Source organism: Myotis daubentonii, chromosome 7 (assembly GCF_963259705.1).
Source record: "Myotis daubentonii chromosome 7, mMyoDau2.1, whole genome shotgun sequence".
Taxonomy (NCBI): domain Eukaryota; kingdom Metazoa; phylum Chordata; class Mammalia; order Chiroptera; family Vespertilionidae; genus Myotis; species Myotis daubentonii.
Window position 1 is genome coordinate 95,075,784 of NC_081846.1, and position 17,349 is coordinate 95,093,132.

The window sequence follows — 17,349 nt, forward strand, 5'->3', positions numbered from 1 at the left end:
CAGAGGCCAGGAACCCTCACCCTGTGACCCCAGGGCTACAGGAAGAACAACCTGGTTGCAAACTAGGGCCAAGGCCACTGGCTGGATTCAGGCCCTAGCCAGCGGCCGGCCAGCTCTGCACATGCTCCCTAAGGGGCTCTCGGGGCAGCTCCCTTTGGCAGACAGGATGGTGTCTGTCCCCATCCCCCTCCTACCGACAGGGACGTGCCTGCCTAGGCCTACCTGGGTTGGGCAGTGCCCAGTTCCAGGGGCCTACAGCCCTGGTGGGCAGAGAGCTGCAAGCCCCCGGGCCAAGCTCAGCCTAGTACAGCGAGGATCAACCAGGGATGTGTGTGGGGGGGAGGCTGGGGGAAAGGGCTGGGGGAAGGCTGGGAGGAATTATGCCAGGAGAGCGCATCTGTGCGGAGCTGGCCAAGTGTGGGCAGAAAGCAAGGCTCAGGGGCCCTGGAGGCAGGTCCGTCAGCACCTGCCTACTGGAGACCAGGAATGTTCTGTCTCAGGCTGAGAGAGGCTTTTTTGTGGGGCAGGGAGCAACACAGCCAAGGGAAAGGGGGGAGCTATCCTCCCCCAACTCCCACCAGCTTTAGGGCCCCAATTCCCAACAGCCTGGGAAAGACCCGGAAAAGGACTGCAGGGTTGAGCAGGGGGAGCAGTGCATGGACAGATGGCGGCGTTCACCCCAGATCCCCGAGACCCGCGCCTTCCTGAGCGCCGACAAGCAAGACAACAGCAGCCAGATCCCCACGCAGCCGGCTCGCACAGTCCTGAGGCACCCGGGAGGCAGACCCACAGCAGCAGCGCCTGCACCCCGGGCCTCCCGGCTGCCTTCTGGGGAGAAGGCCCCAGACCACCCCAAACGGGAGGAAGATTCCCAGCCTGAACCTCCCACAACCCAGCACCGTCCTGCGGGGGCCCCCACCTCCACAGGATAGGGGTCCCCAGGAAAGGTGTCTGGCTGCACCTGCCCTGACCAGCTCAGCTCCCCCCACCTGGCTTTTGTTCCTCCTTCAGGGCAAGCTCACACTTGGTTGGGGCCCAACTCCGGGAGCCAGCAGCCCAGGCCACACTCGGCCTTTGTTCCAGGGGCGCACACAAGCGGGCAGGGCCTTCCCAGCCCCCGAGGCAGGCGGGGGGCCCACAGGGTAGGGAGAGCACCCTCCATTCCTCCTTGAGCTTTGGGTGGGAGCGCCTCAGGAGAGCGACTGGGGCAGGAGGGGAGAGCGAGGGGAGGTGGCTGCGGCCTGTGGCGCTCGCGGCGGGCGGGCGGGCCGCGTGGCCGCGGGGGTGGGCTCACCTGGGCGCGCGCAGCGCGGCGGGGTCGCGGCGGTCCAGCACGCCGGGCACGCAGCTGGTGAGCTCGGTCCAGTCGGCGTGCAGCCCGCAGCTCCAGCCGGTGGAGAAGCGGGAGAAGAGCCAGGTCTCGCGGCGGTTGGGCCGGTAGCAGGTGCACTTCTTCTGGCCGGGCCGGCAGTCGCAGGGCACCTCGAGGCGCACGTTCTGCACGAGGTGGCGGCCGAAGGTGGTGCCGCCCGTCTTCTGGATGTGCAGGAAGACGATCACGTCGTCGCCCTTCATGTCGAAGCGCAGCGAGCGCTCCAGCTCGCGCGTCGGGAAGTAGTACTTCCGCTCGTAGTGCGGGTCGGGCGTGGGGAAGAGGTCCAGGTCGTCGGGCGGCGCGCGGCCCGGGGCGCCGCGGCCCAGCCCGGGGCCCGCGTACTGGTAGAGGATGAGCATGAAGCACGCCGAGCCCGCCACCACCAGCACGAACCGGCTGGCGCGCTCAACCATGGTCCCGCCGCGCCGCCGCCGCATGTGTCACCATCGCCGGCCGGGCGGCCTGCGGGCGGGCGCGGGCGCTGCTCCCACCGCCGCCGCGCGTCGGCCCCGCCCGGCTACTCGGCGCCCGGGTCGCGCGCGGAGGCTCGGGCCCCGGCCCCGCGCGGCGCCATGACGGCTCTCCGCCAGCCCGTCCGGCCCCGGCCTCCCCGGCTCGGCTCCCGCCGCCTCCGCCCGCCCGCGGCCCTCACCGCCCCGCGCGCCGAGAAGACTGCGCAGCCCCGCGCGCCGCCGCGTCCGCAGGCGCCCGCCCGCCCCGCCCTCCGCCCGCGCGGGGCCTCTTGCCGTCGCCGCCCGCGCCGATCCCCGGCCCCGCCTCCCGAGCTCGCGGGGCTCGGCCCAGGCTGTGCGCGGGACCTGCTCTGGCCGCCGGGCCTCGCCGAGGCGGGAGGCCGCCCACCGGGAGCCCTTCCCGCGCGCAGGGTCGTGGGGGGCGCCTGGAGGACGTGACGCGGGAGCGACGGCTCCTCGAGCGGGAGGGCGGCGGCGGCCTCGCCCTCCTCCCGTCTCGCGGCGGAGCCGCCTCCCCCTCTGGGCGGGGCGTGGAGCTCGCGCGGGGAGGGGGCGGGGGAGGGGGCGTGGAGCTCGCGCGGGGAGGGGGTGGGGAGGGGGCGTGGAGCTCGCGGAGGGAGGGGTCGGGGGAGGGGGCGTGGAGCTCGCGCGGGGAGGGGGTGGGGGAGGGGGCGTGGAGCTCGCGCGGGGAGGGGGCGGGGGAGGGGGCGTGGAGCTCGCGCGGGGAGGGGGCGGGGGAGGGGGCGTGGAGCTCGCGCGGGGAGGGGGCGGGGGAGGGGGCGTGGAGCTCGCGCGGGGAGGGGGTGGGGGAGGGGGCGTGGAGCTCGCGCGGGGAGGGGGCGGGGGAGGGGGCGTGGAGCTCGCGCGGGGAGGGGGCGGGGGAGGGGGCGTGGAGCTCTCGCGGGGAGGGGGTGGGGGAGGGGGCGTGGAGCTCGCGGAGGGAGGGGGCGGGGGAGGGGGCGTGGAGCTCGCGCGGGGAGGGGGTGGGGGAGGGGGCGTGGAGCTCTCGCGGGGTGGGGGAGGGGGCGTGGAGCTCGCGGAGGGAGGGGGTGGGGGAGGGGGCGTGGAGCTCGCGGAGGGAGGGGGCGGGGGAGGGGGCGTGGAGCTCGCGCGGGGAGGGGGCGGGGGAGGGGGCGTGGAGCTCGCGCGGGGAGGGGGTGGGGGAGGGGGCGTGGAGCTCGCGGAGGGAGGGGGTGGGGGAGGGGGCGTGGAGCTCGCGGAGGGAGAGGGCGGGGGAGGGGGCGTGGAGCTCGCGCGGGGAGGGGGCGGGGGAGGGGGCGTGGAGCTCGCGCGGGGAGGGGGTGGGGGAGGGGGCGTGGAGCTCTCGCGGGGAGGGGGTAGGGGAGGGGGCGTGGAGCTCGCGGAGGGAGGGGGTGGGGGAGGGGGCGTGGAGCTCGCGGAGGGAGGGGGCGGGGGAGGGGGCGTGGAGCTCGCGCGGGGAGGGGGCGGGGGAGGGGGCGTGGAGCTCGCGCGGGGAGGGGGTGGGGGAGGGGGCGCCCCGCCCGCCCCTCGTGGGGAGACCTGCAGTGTCTGCGAGGCCTTTCGGCCGCTCCACGCACTTCCTCCGTGGTGTGCGTCTGTCCTCCATGATTATAACCCTAATGAAAAAGTTGTAAAAAGTTGAGCCAATATTTACAAATTGCGAGAGTCCCCAGAAGCCCAGCTGGGCCTGCGCAGGGCTCCCAGGTGCCCTGCCCGGAGGAGGGCGGGCGGGCCGGCCGCGGCGTGGCCCCGCGGGTCAGCAGCGATGGGCCTAGTCACAGTGTTTCGACTCCAGCCGAGTGGCCTCTGGGAGGGAGTCCAGCCGCCAGGCCTGGTGGCCAGTGCCCACACCACCCCCTGCCAGGGGTCCTCGGTTTCCTTCTGTTGGGGTCCCTGAAAGCATGGGAGGAGGTTTGAAATGGCTTATTGTGTCAATTATACCTCAGTGACACTGTTAAAACATACTAAAGCGCACCACAACTCCTGGAAGCAAACCCAGAGAACTGGAACAATCACCCTGACACCCCAAAACCCATTAAGAGGGAGCATCTGATTGAACAGCCGCTGGGGACAGAGGGTGCAGTGTCCTGAACACAATGAGAATGCCTTAGAGCTGGGCGGTGGGGGGTGCACAGGCGGCTGGCACCGGCTGCCAGGAGATGCCCACCTCCACCTGCAGCCACTTGGCCCTCTTTGGGCTGAGTCCTGGGGAGTCTCCCTTCATGGCCGGAGGCAGAGGGGCCTTGGCCAGCCCCTGGATGACGGTTCTCTGCCAAATGTGAGTCAGAGTGGAGGCCGCTCTTCATCGGGACCTGCTGTAGACGGTCCTTCCTGACCGCCAGCACGCCCCCGGAGGACACCGTGGTACCCATTTTGCAGAAAAGGGGAACAAGCTCCGATGGGGTGAAGGCCCTGGTGAAGGTCACATGGCTGGTGGTCTCCCTCCGCCCAGGAGAGCAGGTGGGTAAACCCCAGCAAACACTTCCCCGTGGGCACCACTGCCCCAAGCCCTGGGGTCTGGGCCCAGCAGGGAGCCCACAGGTGTCCGCCAGGGCACCAAGCTCCTCTCTTGTGAGAGAGTCACAGAGCTGAGACTCTGATCTGGGTTGTCTGGCTCCAGAGCCGACCCTCACCCCCCGCACGCTCCCCTCTCCCCATGCAGGGCCGAGGCTGTGAGGGGCTGTAGAGGGGCCAGCCTCAGCTCCTGACAACCACCTCTGCTGTCAGAGGACCGTGGGCCAGAGGGCTCATGAGGCGGCCCGAGCGCTGTCCAAAGGCCACCCAGTGCTCGGCCCCTGGCCCCACCTTGTGACAATCCCACTGTCCCAGTGGGGAGAAGGCTGGCACAGGCCCCAGTGGGCGGCTGCCCCGCGGGAGCCCAGCAGCGGGGCCCAGATAAGCAGCTCCCGGGAGCGGCTAGCCCGACGCCGTGCCTGGGGAGTGGCTCTCCGGAGTTCTCTTAGGAGGGAGCAAGTCTTCCCACGTGGCGTGGAATTTTATCCGTTTCCCCTTCGATCGAGCGCTGCCCAGCACTGTGGCCCAGGCTGCAGGCAGCTTCCTCATCTCAGAGTCAGATCAGACGCATCACGAATCCTACCCCAAGTTGCTTCAAGGAGTAGAGGCAGAGGGCAGCGGGCGACACCCTGGGGGTGGGGAGGGAGCGCTCCCCCGGTTCTCTCCCACGGAGCCTCAGCGTCGCCCTGGAAAGCGGGCGGGAACACACATTACAGTCCGGGCCGGTGTGATCCGAGGTGAGCGGACAGGGTCCCCTTGGTCCCAGATTGTGACTATAAGGAGGCCGCCTTGCCGGCTGCAGCGCCCAGCCTGAGCCGTTCTGAGTTCAGGCGAAAGCAGTGGCAGCTCTTCTGCTCTGTGACTATCTTTGTCTCCTAAACACTCACTTGATAAATTCTTTAATGTCTAGTCTTTCACTTAATGCCGGAGAAAAAGGAACGCACTCGGCTAGTGGTAGGAAGGCTTGATCAGACACAAACTAGTCCCTGCACTTCTGGGCGGAAAGGAGGAAAAGCGCGATAAAATTTCGGCTCTAGGAGTGAAAGGTAATTTGCTTTAAACCTAAAACAGCCTCAGAACCCAGACGCAGGCTTTCTCTCCCTCCCCACATGCTTGTCAGCATATGGAACTGAAGATCAACCGCGGCCTCCGGCTGTGGCTGCCCCCAGCCTCCCCCGCCACCCTGCTGCCCACGCGGGCGCCAGAGGGCTGGTTTGGGGACCGGCTTTCCACTGGAGTCGCAGACCCACCCCGGGTGACCTGCAGGACCCGGGTGGGGAGCGGGCGGGCGGGCGGCTCGTGGCCACTCTGGTCTCCCTGTGAGGCCCGCCCGCCTGGCCCAGGGTCCCGCGTTTGCCCCCAGTTCTCCGGCGGGCGTTTCCAGGAGAGGCCCCCTCCTCCAGGGCGCCCTCCCTGCTCCCTCTGCCTGGCGCGCAGCCGGCCCTCCCGCCACCGGGGCTGGCAGGGTGGCCCCCGGGCAGCCGTTCGGTGGGTGGTCGATCCCAGCGCCCAGAGGCCACCAGGGCGCCTGCCGCCTGCCCGGCCCCAACGTTGAGGGGCCCAGACCTGGGGGAGGGGTGCTCAGCTCTCGAGTTCTAGGCCTGACCGCGCCCTGGGCCGTGGGCAGAGGGCAGAGGGCAGTGGGCCGTGGGCAGAGGGCAGTGGGCAGTGGGCCGTAGGCAGAGGGCAGTGGGCAGAGGGCAGTGGGCAGAGGGCAGTGAGCCATGGGCAGAGGGCAGTGGGCAGAGGGCTGTGGGCAGAGGGCTGTGGGCCGTGGGCAGAGGGCAGTGGGCAGTGGGGGGTGGGGGGGTGGCACCTGTGGGTGTGGGTGCCTGGCTCCCTGCAGGGCCTCCTCTCAGCTTCATCACCTTTTTTCTTCCTAGAGAGGCCCAGCCCAGCTGGGTGGGAGGAGCCACCAGAGGCGGGGGGGGGGGGGGGGGGGCACTTTGGGACTATTCCCAGGCGGCACGGGGACCCTTTTAAGGATTAAATGGAGCAGACTGAGATGAGTCCCCAGGACCGGGCGCTGCCACTGCCTGCCCAGCTCCATGAAACTGCTGGCCCAGGGGTGAGGCGTGAAGAAGGGACTGTCCAGGGACCCTGATGCCTTTGCAGAGATGGGGGCGGGTTAACTGCCCTCCTGTTAGCGTCAACTCTTTTTTTAATTAATCGAATTTGTAGAGATGACATTGGTTTGCAATGCATACGGGCTTCAAGTGTACAGTTCAATTAGACATCATCTGCACAGTGCGCCATGCACAGACCACTCTCAAGCAGTTTCTTTCTTCCCCATTGCCCCCTGGCCCACCTCCACCTGCCCACCCCTTTCCCTCCAGCTATCACACACTGTTGTCTGTGTCTCCTGTTATGTGTATATGATTTTCAGCGAATCCCTACACCTTCTTTCATCCAATCTCTCCTCCCCTCTGACAGCCTGTTCCATGTATTCATGCTTCTGGACCCACCTTGTTCATCAGTTAATTTTGTTCATTAGATTCCACATATAAGTGAGATCATGTGTTATTTGTCTTTCTCTGACTGGTTTGTTTCACTTAGCATAATACCCCCCAGGTTCCTCCATGCTGTTGCAAACAGCATAAGAACGGTATAAGTTCGTTCTTTTTTTACAGATGCATAGTATTCCATCGTGTAAATGTACCACCGATTTTTTATCCATTCATCTACTGATGGACACTTGGGCCGTTTCCAGATCTTAGCTATTGTAAAAACGCTGCTATGAACACATGGGTGCATACATTCTTTCTGATTGGTGATTCAGGATTCTTAGCATATATTCCCCGAAGTGGGATGAATGAATCAAGAGGCAGTTCCATTTTTAATTTTTTGAGGAAACTCCATACCGTTTTCCATAATGGCTGCACCAGTCTGCACTCCCACCAGCAGTGCAGGAGGGCTCCCTTTCCTCCACATCCTCGCCAGCACTTGCTATTTGTTGATTTGTTGATGGTAGCCATTCTGACAGGTGTGAGGTGATCCCTCATTTAGTTTTAATTTGTACCTCTCTGATCTTAATTATTTCCTTTCTTCTACTTTGGGCTTTTTTTTTTTTTTTTTGGTTTGGTTTCTCTTTCTAATTCGTTAAGCTGTAGTGTTAAATAGTTTATTAGAGCTTTTTCTTGTGTTTTTTTTTTTTTTTTTTTTTTTTGAGGTAGGCCTGTAGTGCTATGAACTTCCCCCTCAGGACTGTTTTTGTAGTGCCCCATAGATTTTGGGTTTTTGTATGTTCATTTTCATTTGTTTCCAGGATGTTTTTTTTTAATTTCTTCCTTGATCTCTTTGGAACCCATTAATTGTTTAATAATGTGCTATTTTGCCTCCATGTGTTTGAATGTTTTTCAGTGTTTTTATTGTAGTTTTCTAATTTCATGCCATTTTAATCCGAAAGATTCTTGATATAATTTCAATCTTCTTGAACTTGTAGAGACTTAGTTTGTGTCCTAACATGTAATCTATGTTTGAAAATGCCCCAAGTGCACTTGAGAAGAATGTATATTCTGTAACTTTGGGAATAAAATGTTCTGAAAATGCCAATTAATTCCATCTGATCTAGTGAGTCATTTAGGATTGCTGTTTCCTTGTTAATTTTTTTTTCCCTAGAAGATCTATCCAGTGATGTCAGTGGGGTGTTAAAGTCCCCTACTGTGATGGCATTGCTGTTGATCTCTCCCTTAAAATCTTCCAGAAGTCTTTTTTTTTCTTTTCTTTTTTTTTAATGTATTTGGGTGCACATATGTTTACCAGAGTTATATCCTCTTGTATCAATCCTTTAATATTATGGAATGGCCTTCATTATCTCTTGCTATAGTCTTCACTTTGAAGTCTATTTTGTCAGATATGAGTATTGCTACCCCAGCTTTTTTTTTTTTTTTTTTTCATTTACATTTGCCTGGGACATTTTTTTCCATCCCTTCACTTTCAGTCTGTGTGAGTCCTTTGTTCTAAGGTGGGTCTTTTGTAGACAACATATATATGGGTCATTTTTTTTTTTTTATCCATTCAGCTACCCATGTCTTTTTATTAGAGCATTTAAGCCATTTACCTTTAAGATTATTATTGATAGCTACTTATTTATTGCCATTCTTATTCTTTATGCCTGTGTTCTTCTCTTCATCTCTATTTCTTCTTACAACAGTCCCTTTAGCATTTCTTGCAGTGCTGGCTCAGTGGTAATAAACTCTTTCAGCGTTTTTTTGTTTTTTTTTTTTGTTGTTGTTGTTGTTTCTTTTGTCTGCGAAGCTCTTTATTTCACCTTCAATTTTGAAAGATAGCCTTGCTGCATAGAGTAGTCCTGGGTTAGTCCCTTGTTTTTAATTACTTTGTATACTTCATGCCATTCCATTCTGGCCTGAAGTCAGCTGACAGTTTAATGGGAGATCCCTTGTAGGTGACTTTCTGTCTCTCTCTTGCAGTCTTTAAGATTCTTTCTTTGTCTTTAATGTTTGCCATTTTAATTATGATGTGTCTTGGTGTGGGTTTTTTTGGGGGGGGGGCATTTATTTATTTATTGAAGTTCATTTCCCTCAGAAAGAAGGCTATATTGGCAAATTACCTGTCACTTACTTTATGGAAAAGACAAATGAGTTGTAGCCCTGCCTTCTACCAGGAGTCTGAGATTCTGACTCTGAAGAAAGAACACTTGGTGGACCACAGTCCCCCAGTGTTTGAGGTAACCAGCGGACACTTAGGTCCCAGAGCACAGTCTACCAAAGCAGTCACTGAGCTGCTGGCTTCTCCCCAGGGTGTGCACCCATCACACGCAGGGAGGCCAGGCCTGGGCCACTAAGAACCAAGAAGGCACAAGCTGCCCCTCCAGACACACCCGACACCTGGGGCCCTGGGTGAGGCTGCTGGGGTGTGGCAGCTTCAAAATAGGAAAGAGATCTTTGTAGCTCCTGAGACAAGGCAACAGCAGAGGTCCAGTTGACCCACACCCCACCCAGCCCCGCCCTGCAGGGTCAATGTACTTCTCGAGTGTCCTGGCCATGTGAACAGCAAACACAGTTGGAGCCACTGACAGTGACATGCCGGCTGCGCCTGGTCAGGCCTGGTGCACGAGGGCAGTGCGGCAGCACTGTAGGGAGCTAGCTTTCTTTCTCCTGTCCCCACCCCCGAGGCCCAAGAGCCCACTGGCCAGCAGGAGCTGCCAGGGTTGTTGAGGAGAGAAGAGTGAAGTCCATGCACTGGGAGTGTGTTAGTGAAATGAAAAACACCACTGGTGCAGGCATGCAGCCTTTTGATGGTTTATTTTGATTGAGACTCTCTGTGTTTCCTGATCTTGAGTTACTTTTTCCTTCACCAGGTTAGAGAGATTTTTTGCCATTTTTTCTTCAAACAAGTTTTCTGTTCCTTTCTCAGATTCTGCTCCTTCTGGTACATCTATAATGTGAATGTTGTTTCATTTCATGTTGCCCCAAAGCTCCCTTAGACTCTCTTCCTGCCTTTTTTTTTTTTCATTTGCTGATCTGAATGGGTGTTTTTCTACCTTGTCTTCTAATTCATTGATTCAGTCCTCAGCTTCCTCTAGTCTACTGTTGAGTCCTTCCAGGGTATTCTTTATTTCAACTCTATGTTCCTCATTTCCAATCGACTATTATTTAATGTTTCAGCCTCTCTTTTCAAGTTGGTGTAGCTCTCATTAAGGAGCTTAATTCTTATTGCAATTCTCATTAGGTTGCTTGTAGTCTCACTGAATTGTTAGAGTACCCTTATTACCATTACTCCAAATTTTTTATCTGACAAATTGCTTGCCTCCATTTCATTTAGTTCCTTTTCTGGTAATTCCCTCTTCTCTTGCATTTGGGGGTTGTGTCTTTGTCTTCCCATTTTTCTGTCCCTTTGTTTTTGTTTCTATGTATTAGATCTAACTTCTATGCCTCCCACACTTTGTGGGGTGGTCTTATTTAGTAGGTGTTTTGTGAGACCCAGTGGTGCAGTCTCTTAGATCTCCTGAACTGGGTGATCTAGGGAAGCCTCTTAACTGAGTTATTTGGGTGCTCCTGTTGTAGTTGGGTCTTAAATGTTATTTTTCCATTCGTGGATGGAGTCTCCTCTCTGGCTGACTATGTGGCTCACCTCCAAGCATGTCATGAAAGCTGTTGTGGAGGTGCTGACTAAACAGAACAAAATACAACACAACAAAACATGAAACAAAAGAAGCAAAACAAAAACCTACAAAAGACCCCTACAGCACCAACAAAAGCAACCAGAGAGCGAGCATTAGGAAAGAGAAGAGAGAGAAAGAATGATAGAAAAAAAACAAACAAAAAGTGAGGATAAAATAAAACAACAACAAAAAACATACAAAAAGAAAGCACAAACAAAGAATAACAAAATGGGGGGAGGAATATGTAAATGCAGAGCTGAAATAAAGAACATAAAAATAAAGAATTAGGGCATTAAGGGAAGGAAAACAGTTTAAAATGAAGGAGGATGAAAAGAAAAGAAAAGGAAGGAAGGAAGAAAAATGTTGAAAAGGATAATAGAGGACAAAGAAGATAAACCTAAAATAAGAAAAGGAAAAATGTTGGGAAAGCAGAAGAAAAAGAAGGGAGAAAGGAAGCAAAAAAATTGAGTAGTGAAAAAAGGAAAAAAATTTGAGTAGGAAAGGGAAGAGGAAAATTAGATATATGAATGAAAGAACAGTGACTAGAATAATAAGAAATTTAATAAAGTAGATACATAAAGGAGATAAATTTAAAACAAACAAACAAACAAAAGAAATGAAAGAGTAAAAAGGAAGAAGAAAAAAGTGAAGAGGCATTTGTTTCAGCCGAGTTTAGTGCCCCATCGGAGCTGGCTTTGGATCCCACTCTTCTGTTTGATGATTCTGAGCTTCCTGCGAGGTACTTAGGTGCTAACCACTGTCAGGCACTGTTTTTTAGCGTTGGGCAACCTGCTTGAAGCTCCCAGAGATCCACTGATCCACCATTTGTGTCTGTCTTCACAGGCCTTGGCTGCAAGCAGGAGGGGCCAATATGCCCTGTAACATAGGTTTGTTAGCAGCATGGGGCCCAGCGCTGCTCAGCAAACTTCCCCTGGTTCCCTGAGCTCTGCCTATGCCCTCCTAGCCAGCTGTCAATCTTAATCACCAAAAGTCTGTTTCTGAAAGGGCCTTAGGCGGGGGAGGTGCTGTTTAGCTTTCAGGGAACCTGGTGGGTGTGTTTCCTGTCCCAGAGCCACTCCTCTGCAGGTGGCCCAAATATCACTCTCCCTGGGCTGGGCAGATCCTGTATGGGGACCAGTGGGGTGGCTGGTGACCTGGAGTTTCTATCAGCTCCACCCTGTGGGGAAAGACCAGCCTGGTTCCCAGGACAGTGGGGCCGACAGCCCCTCCCCCAGTCCAGGCCCTGGTGCTCCTCAGACTGTTCAAACCCTCAGGCTTGGCCTCTGTTTTTGTTTCCTCTGGAAAGGTCACCCTGCAGGGTGTGGCATGCAGGGCTCCTGAGGGTGGGGCGGGCTGTATCACCCAGGGCGAGTTTTCTCCTTTCCCTGTCCTGTGGCTACTGGGAGTGGCCAGTTCCTCTCAGCAAAAATGTGTTTCGGTTTGGGGACCTTTGACCTAATACTGCTGGCTGCTGCTGTTCCACGTCTCCCCTCAATACTTCACTCCAGTCTCTCCTTAGGCACCTCTAGTCTGCGTCTCCCTCCTTGCAAATGTAGCTGCAAATGAAAACTCTTGTGCTCTGGGTTTTGAACACACACAAAAAATGAAACAAAACAAAACAAGGAAACTGGCTTTCTCTCTGACCAGCTCCTGTCTACCAGCACCCGACTCAGCCGTAGCCAGCAGCCCTGCCGCCTTTCATGGCTGGATCTTACATGGGCTGTGGATCTCGGCTCTGGTGCTCCAGGCTGTGCAGCCAGCCAGGCTCTAGGCCTCAATCTCAGAAAGCAGACCCTCTGCAGCAGGCGTCCCGCCCCTCTCGGCCTGCCGCCTGCGGGCTGCCTCCCTGGGAGCTGGGTCAGCTTCTCTCCCAGCCTCGTTCTTCCCACTGGTCTCCAGGTGGTTTCTGTCCTTCCTTGGTATAAGTCTCCTCCTCAGCTGGACCTCAGTGGGTAATTCCAGGTGCATGTTCTCCAATTTAGTTGTATTTCCACTAAGTTCATTGTAATTCTCACTGAGTTCCTTGAACATCCTTATAACTATTACTCTGAATTCTCATAAATTACTTGTCTTCCTTTCACTTAGCTCTTTATCCTGAGATTCCTCCTGTTCTTTCTTTTTGGGCCTGTTTCTTTGTTCCCGCATTTTTGCTGTTTCTTGGTGTTTGTTTCTGTGAATTGGATAGGACTGCTATGACTCCCAGTCTTGGTGGGGTGGCCTTCTGTAGTGGGTGTCGTGTGGGACCCAGTGGTGTAGTCTCCTCAATATCCCAAGCTGTGAGCTCTAGGAATGTCCCTTGTGTGGATTGTGGGCTCTCCCTTTGTAATTTGGTTTTGATTGCTCTTGTCCCATTCGCAGGAGTGCTCAGCCCATGGAGGGCTGACGGATGCTATTGAGAATGCTAAAAGGCTAATTCCAATGTAACCCTGATGTTTTTTTTTGGGGGGGAGGGGCGGCTAGCAATCTGGATCTGTGCAGTGACCTAATGTACATTCTTGATAACCTGTAATTAAGTCACTGACCCTTTCCTCCACAATCTGGTCTTGCAAGACCCAAATGCTCACATTTTACAGAGGCCACAACCCAGTGGTCGGCAGACTGCAGCTCGCGAGCCACATGCGGCTCTTTGGCCCACGTGCGGGCGCGCATGCACAGTGATTGAAACTTCGTGGCCCATGCGCAGAAGTTGGTATTTTGTGGAAGAGCCATGCTCAAGGGGCCGAAGAGCTGCACGTGGCTTGCGAGCTGCAGTTTGCCGACCACTGCTATAAACCATGAACAACACATAACCCCCAGAGGGGTTATCAGCACTGGCACCCGGCCAGGCCCTTAGATATGATCTCAAGACCCCCATCCCAACCCATGGGGCTTTTTGCAAACCCGGGAAAGGTCCAGAAGTCCCCACCCATATTTGGGGACAAAGAAACCAAAAGGGGATAAAAGAAGGGCTTCCATTATATTGATTTGCTCAGGTTCTGGAGACGACTCCTCTGAGACTGCCAGCGTAATAAAGTTGTGTAACTCCATTTCTCTAAGTGTCGCATGGGTTTCTTCCGTCTTCTACAACACTATGTCATGCCAACATTTTTATAAGTGCTGCCAGAACCAAACAAGACAAAACAAGACCACACTGAAAACAATACTAAAAACAACAACAAAACAACAAAAAGAATTAAATAAAGAATACTGAAAGGCAAGAGACCAAATGAATTAGAAAAAAAAAATGACAAAAGAATATGAAAGAAAAGAAGGAAGAGAAAGAAAAATATTAAGAATAAAAAAATGAAAGAAAAAATCATTTAAAAAAGTAATCATAATGAATAAAGTAGAATAGAAAAGGAAAAATGGAAACAATAAAAATAGACAGAATAAAAAGAATAAGAAAAGAGAAGAATAAGAGATATGAAAGATAAAAGATAAAAGAAGAAATTAGAAAGTTTAAATGAAATATAAAATAATAAAGAAATGTTTTTTTAAAAATCTTTATTATTTCCTTCTTTATGCTTACTCTGGGCTTTTCTTATTGTTCTCTTTCTATTTCTGCCTCTGCCTATAGACTGATAGGATTCCATCTTGAATTGCCATCAGGAAATACTCCACAGGTGTGGTGCATGTTTTTTGTGTTTTTTTTTTCAATAGGGTGGGGCTATTGTTTCTGTCTGGAGGCTAATTGTTATTCTCAGTCTCTTAATAGGCCTCAGAAACTCCGCACTGTGGAACAAGTGTTTTCTAATAGGGTGGGTCAACTGTCTTCCCCCAGGAAAGCCACCTCTATAGCAAATGTCTGCATGAAAATGGTGACCTCTGCAGTGTGTAGGATTGACTCAGCACAGGAAACAGGGGTCTCTGTCTTCTGAGCTATATACCAGAGACCCTGATCCTGGCTTCTGCTCACACAGCTTCAGTCCACTCAGCCCTCCCTCTGCTGGAGCATAAGGTAAGTGGCTCCACATCAAAGTTTGTGTGTTGGCACTTTAGGAGGGTGCCTGCATTTCCAGCCATCTCTCCCTGGCAGACAGGAACCCTGCTGCTTTTCACAGCCAGATGTTATGTGGGTACCCTTCTCAGTTCTGGTGCTCTCTGCTGGTGGGCCCAGCTTACAGATTAGACCCGAGTTCTCAGTGACATGCCCCCCCCCCCCCCCGGCACAGCTGAGATATCTCTCTGAACTTCAGCTGCTGTTTGTGAGAGCCCAGCCAGCCATTTCATGCCTCTGTCTTTCCTACCAGTCTCTATGTGGTTTCCACTTTCCATCTTTGATTATTAGTATTCTCCCCAGTGAGTCTTCAGTTGATTATTCAGGAAGTTTTTCTGTATTTTAGTTGTAGTTCCAATGTAGTCCTGGGAGCGTGTCTGTGCAGCATCCACTTCCCTTGCAACTTCTTTGTTTTGTTTTGTTTTGTTTTCAATTAAATCTTTATTGTTCAGATTATTACATTTGTTCCTCTTTTTTTCCCCCGTAACTCCCCTCCTCCCAGTTCCCGCCCCACCCTCTGCCCTCACTCCCCAGCCACTGTACTCATCCATAGGTGCACGATTTTTGTCCAGTCTCTTCCCGCATCTCCCACACCCCTTTCCCCCCCAAAAATAGTCAGTCCATTCACTTTCTATGTCCCTGATTCTATTATGCTCACCAGATTATTTATTCACTTGATTCTTAGATTCACTTTTGATAGATGCATGTTTGCTGTTCATAATTTGTATCTTTACCTTTTTCTTCTTCTTCCTCTTCTTAAAGGATACCTTTCAGCATTTCATATAATACTGGTTTGGTGGTGATGAACTCCTTTAGCTTTTCCTTATCTGTGAAGCTCTTTATCTGACCTTCAGTTCTGAATGATAGCTTTGCTGGGTAAAGTAATCTTGGTTGTAGGTTCTTGGTATTCATCACTTTGAATATTTCTTGCCACTCCCTCCTGGCCTGCAAAGTTTCTGTTGAGAAATCAGCTGACAGTTGTATGGGTATTCCCTTGTAGGTAACTGAGTTTCTTTCTCTTGCTGCTTTTAAGATTCTCTCTTTGTCTTTTGCTCTTGGCATTTTAATTATGATGTGTCTTGGTGTGGTCCTCTTTGGATTCCTTTTGTTTGGGGTTCTCTGCGCTTCCTGGACCTGTAAGTCTATTTCTTTCACCAGGTAGGGGAAGTTTTCTGTCATTATTCCTTCAAATAGGTTTTCAATATCTTACTCTCTCTCATCTACTGGCACCCCTATAATTCTGATGTTGGTACGCTTGAAGCTGTCCCAGAGGCTCCTTACACTATCTTCGTATTTTCGGATTCTTTTTTCATTTTGCTTTTCCAGTTGGGTGTTTTTTGCTTCTTCGCATTTTGAATCTTTGACTTGATTCTTGCGCTCCTCTGGTCTGCTGTTGGGTGTCTGTATAATATTCTTTATTTCAGTCAGTGTATGCTTAATTTCTAGTTGGTTCTTTATCACAACATCGAGGGTCTCATTAGATTTCTTGAGGATCTCACTACATTTATCGGCGGCTTCTAGACAGTTCTTGAGAGACCTTAAAATTGTGGTTCTGAACTCTATATCCTCCATGGACAATTTTGTCCTGTTTCTTTGTCTCCCCATTTTTTATGCTTTCTTGGTGCACCCCCTAGTGGTCTTTGTACGCAGTCTTGTCGTTGTTAAGCCTTGATTGTTGTCGGCAATAGTGGGGGTGATTTGACCTCCAGGCTAACTGGCTATGAGAGTCTGCTGTGTCTGCAGTGGGAGAGCTTCTGTGCTGGATCTCTAGAGCGGTGCTAATCTAGCATTTGCCTGAGGCTATTCGGCAAATGGCTCAGCGCAGGGCTTGGGCAAGGTGGGTCCCTGGGGATCTACAGGGCGGGCGGAGCAAGCAGTTATGGCTGCTCTCAGTTCCGTCCCTAGGGGCTCTGCCTCACAGAGTCCCAGCAACCGCTGCAAACCTCGGAGAGAAAGCTGCCTTCGATTTCCGACCGAAGCCAGACAGTCCCACTTCTCCGGTTTGAGTCTGGGTCCCTAGAGACTCGCCCGGATCCGGAGCTCAGAGTCTGAAACTCCCTCCCGATTGAAAACAACAGCCGCGCCCTCCGCCTCCAGCCCGCTCCGCGTGCACTCCGCACCTTAGTATTTCACTTCAGCACTGCGCCTCCTCTGAGTCTGGGTATGATATTCTCTTTCCTCCTAGTTGTAGAATTTCCACTCAGCCAGCCTTCCTGTGGTTCTGGATGATGTCCGTTCTGTCTTTAGTTGTTTTTTGAAGTGGTTGTTCAAGGCAGCAATCTCCGGCGTTAACCTATGCCGCCATCTTGGTTTCTCCTGTTTTGGTCTTAAAAAAGGCGGAGATGAACCTGACAAAGAAATACAGGCAGGTTTCCCAAGGCAATTTAAAGTAGCTTTTGAAATTTCCCGCCCTGAGGCAAGTACCACCAGGAAGTTGATAGTCAAGTTTACATGTGAATAGCTATGGTTTTGTTTCTTGACTTCCCCAGCAGGAAAATTGTGACCATTTTAGCAGCTATGCCAGGCTTATTGGCTGGAGACTTAAAACTTTTAAGTGCAAATCATCTAAAAGCATTGAAATTTATAATACTGAAATGTTGATCTAAATATGCCTAAGTTAATCTGTTAATTGAAAATGCCTTTGCTTATTAATCTGATTGAGAAGAGAGGATTGATTTTGTGACCTCAACTGAAGATTTTTAATACAAAAACCAGTTTAAACTTAATTGATATTAAGATAATTATAAAAAGTATAAACAGCTAATGAGATTTCTGTTTGTCTACAATATAATGTTGGCCATCTACCTTTTAGGGGTTTTGGTTTGCTCTGTCAGAGAACAGTGGACAGCCACAATGTTGAGCTGTGTGACTTGGCAGCTGCCATGTCAGCCACATGGCGTGCCGC

At 53.2% G+C, this 17,349-nt stretch overlaps 1 protein-coding gene across 1 annotated transcript in view; it reads right to left on the reverse strand.

The window, feature by feature from the left end:
- HS6ST1 (heparan sulfate 6-O-sulfotransferase 1) overlaps positions 1-2,328 on the reverse strand; it is a 31,344-nt gene extending 29,016 nt beyond the window's left edge. The window contains exon 1 of the mRNA XM_059704834.1: positions 1,295-2,328. Coding sequence (XP_059560817.1) covers positions 1,295-1,812 — 518 coding nt within the window. The 5' untranslated portion in view covers positions 1,813-2,328. The remainder of the gene's footprint in view (positions 1-1,294) is intronic.
- Between the last annotated feature and the right edge of the window lie 15,021 nt (positions 2,329-17,349).